This window comes from Pocillopora verrucosa, chromosome 7 (assembly GCF_036669915.1).
Source record: "Pocillopora verrucosa isolate sample1 chromosome 7, ASM3666991v2, whole genome shotgun sequence".
Classification (NCBI taxonomy): domain Eukaryota; kingdom Metazoa; phylum Cnidaria; class Anthozoa; order Scleractinia; family Pocilloporidae; genus Pocillopora; species Pocillopora verrucosa.
In genome coordinates this window covers 7,551,099-7,570,512 of record NC_089318.1, presented here as the reverse complement: position 1 = coordinate 7,570,512, position 19,414 = coordinate 7,551,099, and the positions used below count along the sequence as shown (strand labels likewise).

The 19,414-nt window shown below is 37.2% G+C and overlaps 1 protein-coding gene across 1 annotated transcript in view; it reads left to right on the top strand.

The window, feature by feature from the left end:
• Positions 1-18,495, top strand: part of LOC131796152 (uncharacterized) — a 47,550-nt gene extending 29,055 nt beyond the window's left edge. The window contains exons 2-3 of the mRNA XM_059113786.2: positions 16,427-16,787; positions 17,517-18,495. Of these exons, the coding sequence (XP_058969769.2) occupies positions 16,437-16,787; positions 17,517-18,338 (1,173 nt within the window). The 5' untranslated portion in view covers positions 16,427-16,436 and the 3' untranslated portion in view covers positions 18,339-18,495. The remainder of the gene's footprint in view (positions 1-16,426; positions 16,788-17,516) is intronic.
• Positions 18,496-19,414: the final 919 nt, after the last annotated feature.

Genomic DNA, 19,414 nt, shown 5'->3' with positions numbered 1-19,414 from the left:
TCCTTGCCAAACTAGTTCTGTTGGTTTTCAAATATTCCTACGATTTTTTTTTCTTGCGCGCTCTCTAATTGACAGGTGTCAGATTGTGACAGATACTTGTAAAAATAATGTTTCAAAGTTTGTTTGGAAGCCTTTTAAATCACCTTTATCGTTACGGAAATGAAAATGTTTCGCTGAGGCATCTCTCTTAAATTTGCATCACCTCTATTTTAACTACCATTTACTCACTCAAAAATTGTTCAGTTTATGGAAGATCTTGCCGTATTTATGGCCATAAGTCATTCGGGTTCTTTCGGAAAGAATTTCGTCAAGTTTAAAAACAATAAATATGTTATTTACCGGCTAAGGGTCGGTCCGTATGGTGAAAAACTGTGACCTCGGTCTTGAAAATGCTGCTCTCGGCCTACGGCCTCGGGCAGTATTTTCAAGACCTCGGTTCTTTTATTTCAGTCAATAAACTGAAAAACTTCGGAAATTAAACTCTTGACGTGAGATTTGCCTCTACGGCTGAATTCTGGTGAGCGGTACTTGCTAACCACTTGCCAATCAACGCGCACAAAAAGCATTATTCACCTGTGTGGGAAAAACTAAAATGAATTACGTTCATAACAATAGCTTTATAAGATGTTTTAAATGAAAATCGCAGTTGTTCAAAACATTATGAGCTCTCGTCGTGTTCCATTGTCGAACATTTAGCAGCCCTTTGTTTCGGTGACAATTGATGTGAAATGTTTCGAAAATTTTAATTTTTGAAATAAATAATGAAAGGTGTCGACTTCAGCTCCTTTTAGCGAAAAGAAATCGATATTTTGAGCCTAATTCGGAAAATTAAGTACGTATTCTTTATTTTTAGAAGTAAGGAATAAAAGATATATGCATAAACGTGCTTGAAATTAAAAGTCTGTTTTTGAAACATGTCTGGGAAGCACATGCCTCGAAATAAAAAATTTACATATTTATCCCTAGCATCCGTTAATATTAAAAACACGCAAATGTGATCTAGAAGACTATCTATTGAAATCAAAAGGAACGTTTTGCCCCCGGGGGAAGTTAATCGGGTAACCAAATCAATATTATCGCCTGGTCTGAGAAAATTAAACATTTATGTTTATAAGTGGAGCGTTAAAATAACGTAAATGAGTAATTGTAATTTTGTTCAAAATAAAATTCCTTGTTTTCATCCACTTTTGAAATTTAGCGGCCATTTTTTTCACTAATTTTTAAGTGTTCTGTGTATAAATTCCTTTTTCAATTCTCAAAATCAAGTTTAAAAGCGTTCCAATTAGGATACACTTGGTGACGAGAAAAACTTGACAAGTTAGTGTTTTTCTGTTTGTAAAGAGGAGCGACGACGTAACGTAAATGCGTTTGGATTTAATTACATCCGATTGAGGCCATGTTTTCAAGTTTGAACATTTTTGAGAGAGTAGGCCATTTTTAAATATTTATCAAATATTTGAACGTGCTATTGATATTTGTCTCGTCTGCAAAGTAAATTGAATAATAAAAAAAAAACACCAAAGGGTTACTCTGACATATCATAGAGTTTTTAAGTTATGGTGGCATGAAGACTGGCCTAGTAAAGATAAAGCCACGCTGGATAATGGGAGAAAACCACATTTGGACCATTTCCCAAAAATGTAATATCCTCTACGAATCTTGATACTCCTCGCACCGCTGACCAGTAAAAATTTCATGACAGTTACAGTTAAACCTGATGCTTTGAGGGTCACAAATCTCCTCACACACCCCATAGTTGAGACAAGGATTAGAGTGGCAGCATCTATTGACACAACGATGCTCTTTCGCGTTGAATTTATCTCCACCCTACAGGAATATAACAAGTTGCTCACATAACATATTCAAAATCTTTAGAAGTTCGTGACATAACATATTTAAAACCTGTTTTGAAGGAGTACTGGAACACTTGAACATCTTGGGACATGTACTTTGTTTACGAAAGTTCATAAATAAATGAATAAGGAAGTAAATGAACAATGTTATCTCACCTTCACCGTATAGCTTCTCACCAAATCATAATAATTTCCTCCTTGCCTCAATTTCATTGCCCCCGGCTCCATGTCTTTATTAGCAACGTTAAGCTCACAGTTATTTTCTTTGGACAGAGGGAAATAATTCATGGATACACACAAACAGTCATCTTTGCACTTCAAGTGACACTGGATGGCGTTGGGGACTGTCAAGTTTTGAAACACGTAACCATCAAGAATTTGGTTATGGATAGCATCGTCATCGATAGCAAACTTGAAGTTTTGACAAGTTACTGCTTTCTGTGCCACAGTGGAGAGGGCCAAATTGAATACAAACAGCATGACTTGGAGATTTTGCACGATGCCCATAGCAATATCACTATTACTGTGAGGGAAAAAAAAATACATGATTATTTCGTCTGAAATGCATGGGGTAATCTGAAACGTAATGAATAGACATTTGGGTCTCTTTCTTAAAAGCGACCTCCAGTGATAAAATTTCATGAGATCGAACATTTGCTCATTCGTGGGAAACGCATTGATGCATTTTTTAAATTAACTAGGAAGTTATTTTCATTTTTTTTTTTATTGCAACGGGAAGAAAAAACTTGTCAAACTTGTTGTTAGCCGTAAGAGCCATTACCATATTAAGACCTTCTTATGAGTCAGTAAACGTTTTGAAAGACTGAAAAGAGTGTATTCGTCTCGCCGTGAAGTCGATCTTCACTACAGAATCACTTATTTGCGAAATTTCGAGAAGAAGATTAGGGAAACATTCAAGCCCAAACGAAATTGCTCCTCGACGGTTTCTGTTGCGAATGCTCTACAAAAGGAGCAGAAAACGTACCCTTCAGTTTAGCCTAAGCTGAACGCAGTTTAATTGATTGTTACTCAGATGCTAAGCTGTTTTCTCTTCATTGCCCTGGTTGCAACGGAGGGAGATATATTGGCAAATGGAACAGATGTGAAAAAATAAACGAGCCGGTTTCAATTGCTCTACGGCAGTAATTGCTGATTAAAAGTATATCGCTTACAATTAGTTGAATGCAAAGCTAAATGTCGACATATATCAAATCTGTGTGAAGCAGCCGCTGCAATGAACTTTATCAAAAAATGTCTTTCATGTATCAAATCGCCCAAGTTTGAGGAGTGTTTTTTGAAACGTAAAACTTTCAAGAGTTTCGTGTATGTCCTTTATTAAAAAAAAAAGCGTTTTGAAGAACGTTTTGTGTTACAAAACCAAATAAAGAAAAACTCTACCCACCATTAATTGTTAAAAGATCCTCTTTCAGCAACGCACTTATGAGTCTCTGCACTCTACAAAATTAACTCTAAGAATGATTTGGAATGTGTTATTCAGACTTTAATGTTTAAAGAGGGTCGCATTTTATTATTTACCATAGGAGTATGGGATATAAAATATTAATGAAAGCTCTTGAAGTAAGCTTTCTTTCCATTGATGAATAAAAATATCTCAAATTTCGCAACCGTATGGCTGGTTTCTTTTCCAGCTTTAAGGAAGTAAATAGAGTTCAAACCAGTCGGCTGATAAACTTCGATCTTATGTTGTATTCGTAGACCGGAAAAACACTTAAGTTCTGTCTAATTATTCACCGAAGGGGGAAGTGAATAATGGTGGACATTATCTCTATTATTTTCACTATATTGAAAATACTGTTTTAGTATTTCCCAGGCAGAGACCAACCAATTTATTTATTGCAGTCAATAAACCGAGCAACCAGAAAAACTAAAATAAATTATTTACGTTCATAGGTGCAGCTTTGTAAGATGTTTTAAACAAGAATCGCGATTTTCTTCAAAACGTTAAGACCCCTCGTCACGTTCGACTGTCGAACATAACAGCCCTTCTGTTGCGGTGACTATTAATGTTTAATGTTCCGAAACTTTTTAATTTTGAGAATTTATTACAAAACGGCGTCGATTTCGGCCTCATTTTGCAAAAGAAGTCGATATTTTGAGCCTAATGCGGACAGTTAAGTGTGTATTCTGTTTGTTACAAGTTACGAAGAAAAGCTACTTTAAATGCTTACATTAAACAACTTGAAAGCAAGGGGCAGGCATTTATTTTAGCCTGTTTTATTTGGTTTTAAAGGTGGGAATTTCGCTTTCGACAGAGTAGATCAATTCAGGATATTTGTCTTCCCGGTTAATTGATAAAAATAGACTAAACAACATTAGTTTACAGTAACAAAAATGGTGTTCTTCGAAGTCGTATCGCCATGCATACCACCTTTATGACCAAGGAAAAATTTACATGAATGCAAAGCTAGATATTCATATAATAACGCGCAGTTCTTCAAATGCCAAGTGGACTGTTTGTGTTTATATCACCAAATTACCGGCTGCTGTGTTACCACAGAAATCAAATAAGCTGCGCCACGAAACTCACTAGACAATTAGTTACTTTCAACAAGATTAATTCATGCACAAATTGCCAAACGGCGCAGAAATGAACATGAGCTTTTTAAAACTCAGACAAAAAGGGTTGAAACCTTTTCGAGGAGATACTTGCAAATAGTTTTGTCAAATTTTGTTATTGGACAGCCTCATTCTTTTCACTTGCATTTAACGGCTTCTTTCTGCTCTCTGAGGTATAATTCAGTGGTTAATTTCTCATCGAGAAGAGGCAAATGCACGCTAATCAAATAAGAAAAAAGTAAGACTGATCAGTAGCCCTAGTAAATCAACACAACTATGCGAGGGCATGAATTCGCCTGATGCTCAAGAGAGCGTTATTGTACTGCGCTCAGTTTTGAATTTGGAGAAAGTTCAGTTGATAAACCCTCTCCTCTAAAGAAAATTATTTATGGACTATACAGACTTTGCGGGTCAAGTCATAGTGAACATGAAATGTTTGTTTAAAAAGACACTTCCGATGTCGAGGCACCGTACTTATCGACATCTGTACAACTTTTTGGTATACACAGGAAAGTGGACACTGTGAGTGTGAAAAATTTCCTGACAAACCCGGCCTCCGTTCAGACAAGAATTGACTAGGTAGCATCTGTTTATGTAACAATGTTCTTCTGCCATACACGTATCCTCCTCCCAATAATAAGCAAAAAAATATTTTATTAAACCCATAAAATTACAATAATGACCCTTCTTGTTGTTCTTTGTTTATATTTTGACGAGCCTTTAGAGCGAGTCAAAATACGGCACAACTCGTAAAAATTCAGCGCCTTCAGCGACAATACACACCAAAACGCCTAATAAGATATATTTATCCTAAAATGACCCAAGAAATAATGAAACAACTTCCCTAAAACTTAAAGCTTTGAGAGGAAAAACACAAACAAGCTCATAATAACGGAGTAAAAATTTTGAAATTATCTAATAACTGAGTACTCCTTTATAAGTAGTTTCGATATATGAAGCTTTCTTTATTTTCATAATATTCACAAGCAAACCTGTCACTAATGTTACACAAAACTGGACGTTCAAGCGATGATTATATTAAGTATTTTGAGCATATGTATTCACAGAAATTATTGAGATGACTTAGAAGCCCAATATCTCTTACCACAATTAATAGTGACTGACTAATATTTTTCCGGTTTTCAAAGACCACTTTTTTACTTATTTTTGGCAGATTCGCGATTCGTGCGATATCGGTTTTTCGCGTGAAATTTAACGTGGAATTCACTCATCAGGCAGCGAATTTTTCTTAAATCGCATAATTGAATAAAAGTAATAAAAAAAAACAAACAAAACACTAATAATATTGTTTGTTTTTACCCTGAGCGCGCTCTAGAAAGCCATTTCAAAGTCAACTGTCAGAACTGTCATTGCGTTAGCGAATAAGAAGCAAGGTCAGTCGTACACGTTTGAACCTTGTGCTTATTTTTACATTTGTTTTCAAACTTTTCAAACAAGCAAATTTATTGCATGTGTATATTACAGATATAAGTTTATATAAAGTTTCGTAAGGCGTATTTGAACGTATTCGTATGTTACTGAGCTTACGCATACAAGCCATGAATTATTATTAAACTACAATTACAGCGCAGTTTTATTCTTGTTTTCAAAAGGGAGCCAGGGTTGCATTAGCTTTGGTTTGGTTTAGAAAACTCGGGCTAATCTCCTACCTAAGCAATGCAAAGCTAAAAACAATCACAGATTACAACGGTTTGCCTGTCTGTCTTTGAATTCTTGATGGTTCCTGTGATATCATAGTTGGCTGTCTTTATTGTCTCAGTCTGACAAAACTCGTTGAAAAATCGTTCTTTCAACGTCATACTACCAAATATCCTATGGGAAGCGGCTGTAACGAGATTCAAATCAATTTGTTCGATTTCAAAATAGACAATTTCCAAGAAACCAAAGGCCTATGTTGAAAGAAAAAAACGACAACAAAACAAAACAAAAAGCAACCACAACCAAAGAACGACAGAATCCTTAAAGAAAAACAAAATCTTATCTAATTCTCATAACTCATTCTATTCTTAGTAGATTATTGGAATTTAGAATAACCTATTCATGTTTAACCCAAACCAGTATTGCGTTGTGGAAAGATTCGAAGAGGAGGAGCGGTGTTTCTTATTACTCGCTGCGGAATGATACCGTCCGTTGTTAACTGCTCCTACTGATCCATCAAAATCGCATTCTTTCTCTTTGCTATTGAAACTGTTAAACCATTAAGAGCCATTCTTGTGTAAGCAGTGCAAGCAGAACAGTTAATTCCACGGATGTTAATATACTCATACAGTTTGCATTCTCCACCCCAGTCACCGAATATGTCATGACCTGCCAGAACTGCGCATGCGTAGTCCGTATATTGCAGGCCATCTGCAGGTAAGTTGCATGTTACTCTGAGATGTGTAGAGTGATTTGAGAGAGACTGCATATGTGATAAGGAAAGGCGGTAAGAGTTCCAGTCCGGTTCATTGTTGTTGTCATTCACAGGAAAATCCGTGCTAAACCCCTTATCCTTATATGTGGCCCTATTGGCAAAGGATAACGACTGTATCAATGCCCATACAAAGCCAGTTTCTGACTGCAAGTCACAGTAAACAGAAAACGGTTTATTGGCTGAATCAAAAATATCGTATTTTCCTGATTGTGAGGCCCCGTTGTTAGCGATGTCTCTGCAGTTTCTTGGATATGTAATCTGATCACAACGCTTACCAGTGTATTTGTAAGAACAGATGCAGTTAAACCTGGGGCTGTGATTGTCACAAATCTCCTGACATACTCCCCCGTTGAGGCAGGGATTCTGACTGCAGCATCTATTAACACAGCGATGTATCCCTGGAATGTAGCTTCCTCCACCCTAATTGAAAATGAACTCGTTTTTTTAAACTATTCCTTGATTAAAGTAAAGTTCAGAGGTGCAGATATTCATAAACGAAATTGAGAAGGAGGGGGGTACAATTTAACAAATAGAGAAGCCTTCACTGTGCTCTGTTCTTTTATAAAGCATACAGGAAGCTAGTAGCGCACGAAAGAAGTGTAGGGGGAAACACGAGACGTAGAAAACAAAATGTTCAAGGTGAGTGTTTTATGAATGAACGACAGCCGAATTCACCGGAATATGAAGATCGCTCGGGATGACAGCGCCGTAAAACTCGGCTAGAGTGACTTATTTGGCCTTCCTCTCAACGCATCGGAAAGGATATCAGAGCAAACTCTTATTTTTTCACTCAAAGAGCGGCCGATGTAGTTTCTGAGGCTTGCTTCACTGCGACCGGAGATCGCCATAATGAGCCAGCCGCGATGGTCCTCAACATTATCGCAGTTGCTCTGACACCGTATGATTAGTATGAATTTTAACAGGTAGGCTAGCAAGCCATGAAAAACAAGGTCGGTGGAACAACGGTTGTTTGTTCCCATTCACCGTTTCCTAATTACTGTCCAACATTAAATTGTAGAAACAATTTAAACTACCAGTGACCTCCTGGGCTAAAACGAACTGCAAGAACACTAATTGATACAGACAACAATAACTAAGACGACAGAAGTGGCGTAAGATCAGAAAGACATAACTGAAATTAAAACTGCCGTCAAACCATCGCATAGCTGGTTTGTATACTTAATGAAAACAGCTAAACTGTGTTTGTTTATAATCCCGATAATTTTTCTCCCTTGCAAATTTGTTCTTCGCAGGGTATCCATAACCAAAGCAATCTTTTTTCGTTATCGGGTTCGTTTCCTTTCTAACTGTATTTTTTCTCGTCCGATCCCATCAGAGTCGATTAGTTAATAAGTATTTTGTCATCTGACCGGCAAGAAATATATTCCTTTATTTATTCGAGTCTTACAATTCATCGAAAAAGCGACTTCTTTCACTAATTCTGTTTTGTTTTCCTAAGTCCAACGTTAGAAGTAATGTTCTTGAAAAATGTGGCAGAATCATGCGACTGCATGGCGAAAAGCTAGTTGGGGGTTTAAGATGTAACTACGGCGACGTGTGGTAAAAATTTGCTTAAAAAAAAAGGCGTAATTTATTTTCCTCTAAGTTTCTCACCAATACCTCGATGCGTTAACCGTTTCTGATGGTACGACATCTTAACTTCGGCATAACATCTGAATGTGGCGCCGAGCTCAAAGTATAGCATAGGCATGCATGCAAGAGTTATATTTTTGGGTGGGTGGAACAATCGAAACATTATAAGTGATCTCTATATTGTTATAAAAAGGAAAGAATATTAACGCGGAAAAGAACGGAAAGGTATTTTGTGGTCGATTGTGTGTGTTGTGAGAATAATTGTAAACAAAAATAAGCTTTATTGTTGCCACGGTTACGTGTCAATACAAAATACAGATTGCAGACCGGATACAAAATGCACAATAGGTACAACATGTAGAGTGCAGACTGCAGAGTGGGAACGAAATGCAGACTGAGAATTTAAACTTTTTTTTTTCATCTAGTACGTGATAACATGTCATCTTACAAGTTACAGAGCATCACGCAATCAGTTTTGCGCGATCAGCTTTCACGATCATTTGCACTATTGTGAAATATTGCATGTCCGTTTCTCGATCAAAATCGTTCTTAATATAATTTCAAGCCTTCGTATAGTCTTCTCACTTTGCGCGCGAGTTGGTTGGTGTGATTTCTGTTCAGACTTTGCCAACTTCATAAAAGTAGATGCAAATGTAGATTTAAATGGATGTCGCTACTAAGTATTTAAGACGCGCAATATTCGAGAAACAATTGACAGGTTTGCACGTGGTCCGTATTATCATCTTTTTAAGTGACATGTGTTTATTCATTTTTGTTGACAAAAATGCGGACCGAGACCAAAACAGTTCCTTGATAATAATTAATATATTTTATTTTAATATATTTTCAACGTTCAGGGGTGAACACACAGTGATTTTTAGGCCAAGCTGCAGAATACCCTGCCACTCATTTACTTGTCATTGAATAAGAATAACGTTTATTGTGTTATGTCTCAATCTTCAAAGCCTCGTGACAGATGTAGATGAAGGGGGCTGATGTGGCAGGGTGTTCTGCAGTTGATTCCGTTGTTTTCGTGAGTTGCCATTTGTTTACTTTTCTGGTGTTTTATCTCTGATCTGTTTGGTTAGTACGGAAATATTAGTATGTGAAAATCAGACTATATGAAGGCTTGAAATTATTTTAACAAGGATTGTGGCCGCTTTGTTAGAAACTAATGCAATGGCCGGTTTGTTAAAAACAAAATATATCAAGAAACAGGCAAGGAATATTGCGCAATAAAGCAAATGATCGTGAAAGATGGTCGCGCAAAAGCGATTGCGTGACACTTGGCGAGTTGTAAGATGAGATTTTATAACATATCAGAGGAAAAAAACAGTTTAAATTCTCAGTATGCATTTTGCGCCCACTTTGCAGTATGCAGTGCGCATTTTGTACTTAGTATGCAATGCGCATTCTGTAGTCTGTAGCTTACTTTTTGCCGTGACCTCTACGAATACTGTAGTTTTCGTTGTAGGTATTGTTTGGTGTTGTCACGCAAGACTGTTTAGGGACGAAAGAGCAGTTGCGAAGGAGGTTACACATGTTGATTTTGTTGGGAGTTACCACATCACAGGCGGCGAGCGGGGGAAGAGGAAAAGATCGAAATACGAGTGGTCAGCGGGGAAACAACTTTAATACATCATATAGAAACATATCAGGTGTAGTTGTGGAAAACAATGGTGTTACAGTATACTTCGCTAAATAAAATGTTAAGCAATTTTTCAAAGGTATTGATTTTACATGTATCTTTTACTGCTGTAATAAACAATGGAGGCATCGGAAAGGGCATCGGTGGCATTCAGAAGGCACAGGTCAAACGAATCAAGGTTCTAAATAATTCCCGCTGCTCTCGAATGTGTCGATTCTAGAGAAGAAAAAAGGGCTGTAGAGCAGTTTCCCCAAATTAAAATACAGTAAGTTAGACTCGGAATTATTGTCTTGAAATAAGTCTCTTGCAAAGTCTTTACAGGCTGGTACTTCATTCGTTTCATTGCTTTAACCTTATGCACAAAAGTTTTTCTGACTTGAGAAACATGTTCAGACCATGAGAGTCTACAATAAAGCTTTTCACCCAGGCAAGTCGATGACTCAGCTACACGTATCATGCCCGATCCAAAGTACAAAGGAGGTAATGGGCCAATAAAAGGGGATTTCCTAATCAACATTGCTTCAGTTTTGATTGGATGTATTGTGAGTTGATTACCGTAGCACATTGTCAACCATAATGTTAGGTGCAGCAAAAACGTTATCTAAACTTTCAGCAATAAAAGATGAGGCAGTGTCATCAGCATACAATAGACATCTCCAAAATCTCCAACACAGTCAGGAAGATCGTTGACAAAAATAGAATATAGCCTTGGCCCAAGGAGAGATCCCTGTGGGACGCCAACATTAATACAACTAGGAGAAGATTTGCAGCCATTAACAACAGTATACTATAATTGCGATCTGTTTGTGAAATAACACATATGCCAATAGCTTGAAGCTTGCGTGATAGTATTAAGTGCGAGACAGTTTCAAAAGCTTTTTGGAAATCAATGAACTCTGCTCCTACACAGAGACTGTTGTCCAACGTCTGTTTCTATTTCTCGGTCATAGTTAAAAGCATGGACTCTGTTGATGAACGTTTACAAAAACCCCATTGCTCCCGGGTCTTGGCACTGCAATCAGCAAGATGTTCATCAATAATGTGACACACCTAGCTTTCGAGAAGCTTATTTGGGATGGATAGAAGAGATATGGGTCTGTAAATTGAAACTTCCATTTTGCAGCCTTTTTTAAAGATGACATTGATCTTAGCCATCTTCCACAACGCGGGGAAGACATTAGTAGTTAAAAAGTTGAAAGTTTGAAAACGTCTCGTAGCAATTGATGTTTCGACTACACTGTAATACATCTGCAAATTAATTGTACGGTAAAAAACGATTCACACAAATCTAAACAATTCGAAAACCTTATGACAAAGTACATAACATGCCTATTGAAAGAAACAACATCTTTGTTTAGCCACATTTTTTATACTTACACTTTGAATAAACGGTCAGAATTATAAAAGCCCAGGAGGGAGCCGGAACTCTAATAAACTTGAAATTAAAACCATGGGGAAAGTTTAAAAAGTCGTGAACTTTATCTTCTTAAATCAACCTGCAAGAAATAGATTATGTTTTCTCAGAAAGGCAAGATCTTCCCCCAGAGTTGTAGCCGTTAACGGAATAGAGGGGTATGAGATCGAGGTCCTTTCAAAGCTATAAATAGCTAGTCTCTAATAATCGACAAACCTTGATAAACACGCACTGGAAAATCATAGAATTTACGCATTTCACGTTTTACATCGCGTAGTCTAGCCAGGAGTTAGGCTTGATGATACTGATACTAAAAGAACACATATTTTCGTCACTGCAATGAAAGGAAGAATTTTTGAGTTTTTTCAATTTACTTGTAAAAATTAGAAAAATTTCACGTCACCTGTTGCTCATTAACCCACACCATAACTGTAAATAGCTAATAATCGACAAACCTTGATAAACACGCACTGGAAAATCATAGAATTTACGCATTTCACGTTTTACATCGTGTAGTCTAGCCAGGAGTTAGGCTTGATGATACTGATACTAAAAGAACACATATTTTTGTCACTGCAATGAAAAGAAGAATTTTTGAGTTTTTTCAATTTACTTGTAAAAATTAGAAAAATTTCACGTCACCTGCTGCTTATTAACCCACACCAAAACTGTAAATAGCTATAAAAAGCTGATTTCATAGTTTCAGAGTCTTGATACTAGTAATTTTCCAACCTTATCAGCTATTCGCTTCTTTTAATCAGCTTCCGGAAATGTACCAATATATGCTTTTCAAAAAATTTTCAGAGTCTGATTTTCTGGGAAGCGTTATATTTGCTTATTTACAGCTATATTTCAATGAGTCACACGGACTTAATCATTCCCGCGTTTAAATTTAAACATGGATTATATTAAGATGATTGTCGATTCTCTCCGTTAAAATTCTTTATTAATTGGGAAACTTGTGAAGGCTACGAAGGAATCACCATCTTGATGGCTATGTGCTCAAGTGGAATCCCACTCAAGTTCATTGTGTTCAGTCTTCAATTAATCGAAAAGGTTCTCGAAACTTCAGTTGAGAAACAAACAGACATAACTATATGAGGAACAAAGTTCCCCCCAGGGTCACGGCGGGTCATACGGTTTTCTTAAAGATTCTGTTGCTGATTTTCGTAAAAAAGTCAAGAGAACTGCGTCATACTTCATTTTTAGATTCAAAAAAGTTTTTTTTTTCAATTCTACAAAGCTTCGGTATGAGCAAAGCCTCACTTTGCATTTCCTCGCTTAAATTCAAAATTTTAATGTCAGTCAGCCTTCATAGAAGTCTTTTGTTTCTTTGGGCCAAACGTTAGAAGAGTAGTGCTTATAGGAGCGTAAAGAACAATATTACCTCTTAAATTTAAATTTTAAAGTTAAGAAATTTTATTTGTGAGCCCCTTTATCAGCGCTCAGCTGGAAATAAAGAGCGGGAGCCCCATCGACCATCATTCATAGTTCATGTTAATTTTCACCTGCTTCTTTCAAGGCTATTTAATAGTAGCAAAATCAATAGGGACCCTTTGCAGTTAGGAAGGCAACGCCAAGGAGGTCGCCAATTTAAAATGAATGTATATATATTTATATAGTTGGAATTTCGCGAATGATAGGATGTGTTCACCATTTCTTACGGCGCCGCAATTTAACCTCAGCATAACGTATGAGGGCGGCGTTGAGTTCCAAATTAAAAACTTAAATAATTTGCCGTCGGGGTTTCCTTTCTCGGACCACGCAAAATTTGATGTTTTCACGTTATTATTTTGCAGAGGACGGCTAAGAAATGTACACAGTTTTGAAAGACACGTGCTGAGCTGTCGTTCTGCTCATTAGCCCTTTTGTTTTTTTCCCACGTTCTCGTTGCCGTCGCCGTCGTGCTTTGCTAAAAGTCCTTAATTCCTTTGTGAAAGGAACGAAACTATTGTTTATTTCATTCCTTTCAATAGCAAGACAACGAGTTTTGACACCCAGCTGTAAGTATTTATTTTTCTGAATGAAAGACAATTTAAAGATTAAAAGGGGATTGGCGATCTCTGGTCTCTACCGCTTCTTGTTGTGAAGTTACTTGTTTTGTTTGTGATCACTATACTTCAAAAATAATTAAAGACGCATTGCAACGTATATCCTCCCACGAATGTAAGAGAGAAGGAGAAACTCGTCTTGTGTTTTAGCCATTAAGACACTTTTGTGGAGGGTTAAAAGAAAAGAAAAGAAAAAAAAAACGGCTATTCAACTGAATGGCACTCAACTCCTCTTAGGAACGAACTAAAATATTGTGCGGAATTAGTTTTCCTTTTTAATCGTAGGAAAATAAGTTTTGGCACCCAGGTGTAAGTTTTTTTTTTCGTGATGGTTTAACAATTTTATTTACAAGACGATCACTTACACTACTTACGACCTACATTCTTTATCTCTGTTTTTTTCCGTTCCTTACTAGGAGGTTTAATTGTTTCGAATGGTGAAAAGGTGGAAGTCTTCACCTCGTATCGAGGGGCAAGGCAAAAATTGGAAAATCAGAGGAGGAAAGAGGAGGTAAGTTGAGATAATTCCCATTTGGACAGCCAGCTTAACAAGGTAAAATCCTTTTTTGATCTAGATGCAAACGTGTTTGCGTTTAAACATTCAATGCCAGCCGGATGACCAGTTTATGTAGGAAAATTTTCGTAGGACTTTAACAACGGCGGAGTAGAAAGCTTCAGGTCACCAAACCAAATACAAGTACACTCAAGGTACATTATAAAAAGGATTTATCTATTAAATTAATAAGGTGATTTTACAGAAAATGCTAAGCGAAAGAATATTTTTCTTCCTTATGATTCTTCTCGAGAAAAACCGTGAGACGCTATGTAAAGTGTAGAAAAGGTATCGAAGCTAAATTGATTCAAGTCACTCCCTAAACACGGAGGGCACACTAACTCTTAGCTATAATTATTATGAATTTTCCGTTGGCACTTAATAGACTGAAGAAATACTATCAACAATAAATTGTTTCGGAGAGAAACATTATCTAACCAATTCGTTTTTAAATCTAGGTCTAAATGTAATATATCAGACATCGTTCATGACACTTTTGCTGGGTTGAAAACTTTCTTACATCACATGACTTCGTATCTTAAAAATCGATATATTTTTATCCAATAATGTGGCTTACGGAATTCTATCTTGCTACAAGTTACAAGATGTATTCATTTAGTTCACGGACAAAATATGGAAACTTCGCCTGAAATATTTTTCATACCAGCGTGTTCAGAGGAGACCCTTCTCTTCGACCTTAATTTATTTAAAAAATTCACCAATTTGTACGAAAGAATTCTCAAAATGCAGGCGTCAATCGGGCTGAAAAGGCATATAAGTGCATGGCTTATACACCAATGAGGTCACCGATTGCCTCAAACCCGCGGGCTTATCTCTAATTTTCATCCACTGACATCTTAAAATTTATGTGTTGAATTTTCTCAATTGCGCTCGTGTCAAAAATCATCGGCATAATTCTGAAAATTGACTGAGATCTCGTTTGTTTATCTTTTACGCGGAGGATTTTAGGTTTTCATAACAACTGAATGGAGAATGGATGCTAAGTTTGCGTAAACGCGATCGATCGTAACGCTGGCGCACTTGCGTGACTTTCAAAGTAAACAAATGTGATCATAAGGCGCCTTCTCAATAATTTTCGTTGAAACATCTGGTCATCAACTACGCACAGTGTGAAGAAGATCAAAATTAAAGAAAAAAATTTGGCACTCTGGTCATCGCAGACATATTGCGTAGCATAAAAGGACACACAAACAAGTTAAAATACGTTACAGTGTTATTTACAAAACGACACGCAAACACTTTGAAAGAATTCTTGCTGTTTCTCCCGAGATTTAGCACACGGAACGAAATGAAATAGCCCTCCTTTCTGCAAATTTGTTTCCATCATTAACGATGTAACGCTGTCATGGACCACAACGGTTTTGGGCGACAAACTCAACATTTCCCTGCGGCAATCAAAATCAACTTGATGTATTGCGTGACGTGTTTGCTGATTTTTCCCTTGTCAAATACTTGTTTCGTTGGTTATAAAAAGTAAGAACAAAATTAGTTAATGTAACAAATTAGAATCGAAAGTTATTAAAATGGACTGCAGAATTTTACATTTGACTGAGGATTTTATTTTTTAAAATGTTTATTTGATTCATGGAAAGCAAAGATTGTAGTAGCTGCGTGTACTTCAGCTCTGATTTCTCTCCTGGAATGCCTGGACGACGTATCGAGTCATTCGGATTACTACCAGCTATCCAGCGAAGTCCTCAAACAAAATCTAATTTTGTTTCCTTCCGATCATTCTAGCCTCGAAATGGAAAAATAAGCTCAGGTTAACTGCAGGGAACGTTTACGGCTCCTTTTGTAGAGCATTCCCTAGAGAAACCATCGAGAAGCAATTTCGTTTGGGCTTAAATGTTTGCCTAATCTTCTTTTCGAAATTCCGCAAATAGGTGATTCTGTAGTGAAGATCAACTTCGCAGCGAGACGAGTGCACTCTCTTCTGTCTTCAAAAACTTTTACTGACTCAGAGGAAGGTTTCAATATGGTAATGGCACTTTCGGCTAACGACTAAAATTTTGGCAATTTTACTGCCAACGACTATTTTCTTTCCGTTGCAATTAAAAAAAAATGTTATGGTTAATGCTTTAAGGGAAACAATTTCCTAGTTAATTAAACAAAAAGCATTCATGCATTTTCAACAAATAAGCTAATGTTTGATATTATGAAATTTTATCAAGGGAGGTCGCTTTCAAGCAAGAGACCCAAATATCTATTCGTTTCGTTCCAGATTACCTCATGCTTGTTAAATGAAACAATCATGTATCTTTTATTTCTTCACATTGATATAGTGCCATCGCTATGGGCATCGTAGAATATCTTCAAGTCATGCTGTTTGTATTTAATTTGACTCTCTCCACTGCGGCAAAGAAAGCGGTAAATTGTCAAAACTTCAAGTTTGTTATCGATGAAGATGTCGTCTATAATCACATTCTTGAGGGTCACGTGTTTCAAAGATTGACAGTCCACAGCGCCATCCAGTGTCACGTGAAGTGCAAAGATGACTGTTTGTGCGTATCCATGAACTATTTCCCTTACTCCATGGAAAATAACTGCGAACTTAACGTTGCCAACAAAGACATGGAACCAGCGGCGATGAAACGGAGGCAAGAAGGAAATTATTATGATTTAGTGAGAAGCTACACGGTGAAGGTGAGATGACATTGTTTATGAAATTCCTTTTTCACTTATTTATGAACTTTCGTAAATAAAATAAATATTCCCACATGATCAAGTTTTCCGGTACTCCTTAAAAAACAGGTCTTTTTAAAATGTGTTATATGTCAGTTCGGGCAAAGAAAACTTTGTGCATACCATTTTGTTTGCGATATGATTGATTTAGACAAAATCAAAACAAACTGATTTGGCTGAGAGAGGATTGGGTTCATTATCTTTCTCGCAAACTTTTTCTAAGCGGCCATGTTGCAATGCGAAGAGGACGGCAGAACCAAAGTGACAACAAATTGCATAAAGACGTCATTGACTTAACCATTGCTGTATTACTACATTTCAAATGAAATTTTGATGGACATTTCATCTCCATTCTGGCACCCCGCTATGTGTTGCGTGCACACGTACTTTGCTCGCACTGTTTGTTATCAATTCGATCCGCTTCCAATAAGATTTGTCGATGGTTACTCAAACGTACATGCCAACCCAATTCGATGAGCATGCTGAGCTAAAATTAACAATTGGTTCATACGTCAGCGTGCGTTCATCGAGATATGAAGCACGCGGGGAGTTTGAAAATCTTTTTCTCGAGGGATTTGTTCGCTGACGTCATGGCGTGCACAATAGGAATATAAAGCACGCTCGTGCAATTGAATTTGATTAGACAAATTTACTAGCTATGTTATAAAAAACCTTTGAATGTTGCTGTAGGGTGGAGACAAATACACGCCAGAGAAGCATCATTGCATTAACAGATGCTGCCGCACCAATCCTTGTCTCAATGGAGGGGTATGTCAGGAGATTTGTGACACTCACAGCACCAGGTTTAACTGTACCTGTCCTAACACATACTCTGGTCAGCGGTGTGAGAAGATGAAACATCCGAGAAGCTGCAAAGACATAGCTAAGAACGGTGCCTCGACATCAGGAAAATACGACATCTACGATTCAAACAGTGAACGGTTTTCTGTTTACTGTGACTTGCAGTCTGAACCTGGCTTTGTATGGACGTTAATACAATCGTTTTCCTTGGCGAAGAGAAAAGCCTTCAGCGATGCAGGGTTTGGCAGGAACTTTGAGATTGATATTGAAGAGGGGGAAGTGAATTGGAACGAGTTCCGACTATCCTTATTACAGATGCAGCCTCTTGCTATTTACTCCACACATCTGAGAGTAACCTGTAACTTTTCTATGGATGGTTTGCAGTATACGGACTACGCACGCGCTAAGCTGGCAGGTCATGACATTTTTGGTAACTGGACCAGCTGCCAGATGTACGAATATGTTAACATCCGAGGAATCCATTGCTCTAATTGCACTGCCCTGACAAAACAGCAGGAAGATGTGTCTTGGCACATAAAGAGTGACAAGAGCATAGAAGCCGGATGTGAATTTGATGGAAAACCAGGTGCAGTCCCTCATGAAAAAAATTTCGGACAATTTCACGACCGTACTGAAAATCAGCATCACCGCTGCTCGTTTTCTCCTGCGTCCACAACGCAGCATTGGTTTGGAGCTAAATATGAATTGTAACTTTTTGTGAATTAATTTTCTTTCACAGAAAAGGAAACTCGGCCAACCGAAAGCAAGAAAACATCGAAGCGAGGCTAAGAACTAACGATGACATCATGTACCTTCAAGTTTGGTCCAATTAGGAGTTGAACTTCAACTAAACGTTTAATATTTCAGATAGTTACACGACTCTTTATCGCAGAAGAATGTAGATATGCACAAGAGAGACGTCATAAGCAACCTTCATTGAAGAGCGTCCATATTTTAATAGGCGGTCTCTCTACCAACACTTTTTACGTGCACTTTCATCTTTTCATGTGATGTTCCATAGATAGTACACTTACATCTTAAAAGTCAAGGTCGATAAAGTTGCCCTTTTTTCATATTCGTCTTTGAAGACGCATTCAGAGCTCACCATTAGTTGATTTATGCAAATTATTTTCAAGCAAGTGAATAACCATATATTGAAATGCTTGTGTTTAGGTTCAGAGATATTACCGTACGCTATTAATCAAAGTATGACATGTTTTCTCGTCGAAGTGCGACATATTCTTGACTCGGTCAATCAACCGTTTTCTCTTTACTGATAATTGAAAATTAGCTTCGGCCTCGTTAGTTTGATCATTAGTAAAACCAAGCTTTAAGTTTAGGTTTCTTGATTTCGCTTTAAAAAATCCGCACAGTAAGGAGAAATGGTATTTACTTAGTGACAGGGAGATGTTAAGAATCTCTCCTTAGTGATAAATATGTACAGCTTTGCTTGATTTTAATATTAGGGGCTCGATACATAACTATGAGAAGCCCTCAACAGCCTTTCTTAAACAGGGACTAAGGTACTTAAGTGCTTCGTTAAGATCACCGCTTACTTTACAACATTGCATTTGTTCTTGAAACATTTCTGAAATGTTCAAAATGTAGGAGATAAAGTAGGTATAGTAGTTACAGCAGGGGTTTTTGAAGAGAAGCACCAGTGTACATAACACTTGTTGTACATAATGTGAGACATCATCTTATTACATTATCATATTACTTGTGAACAGTTGATGCTCATCGTAACATCACGAACTTTTGTTCGTTTTTCTCAAAGTCGTACTCCA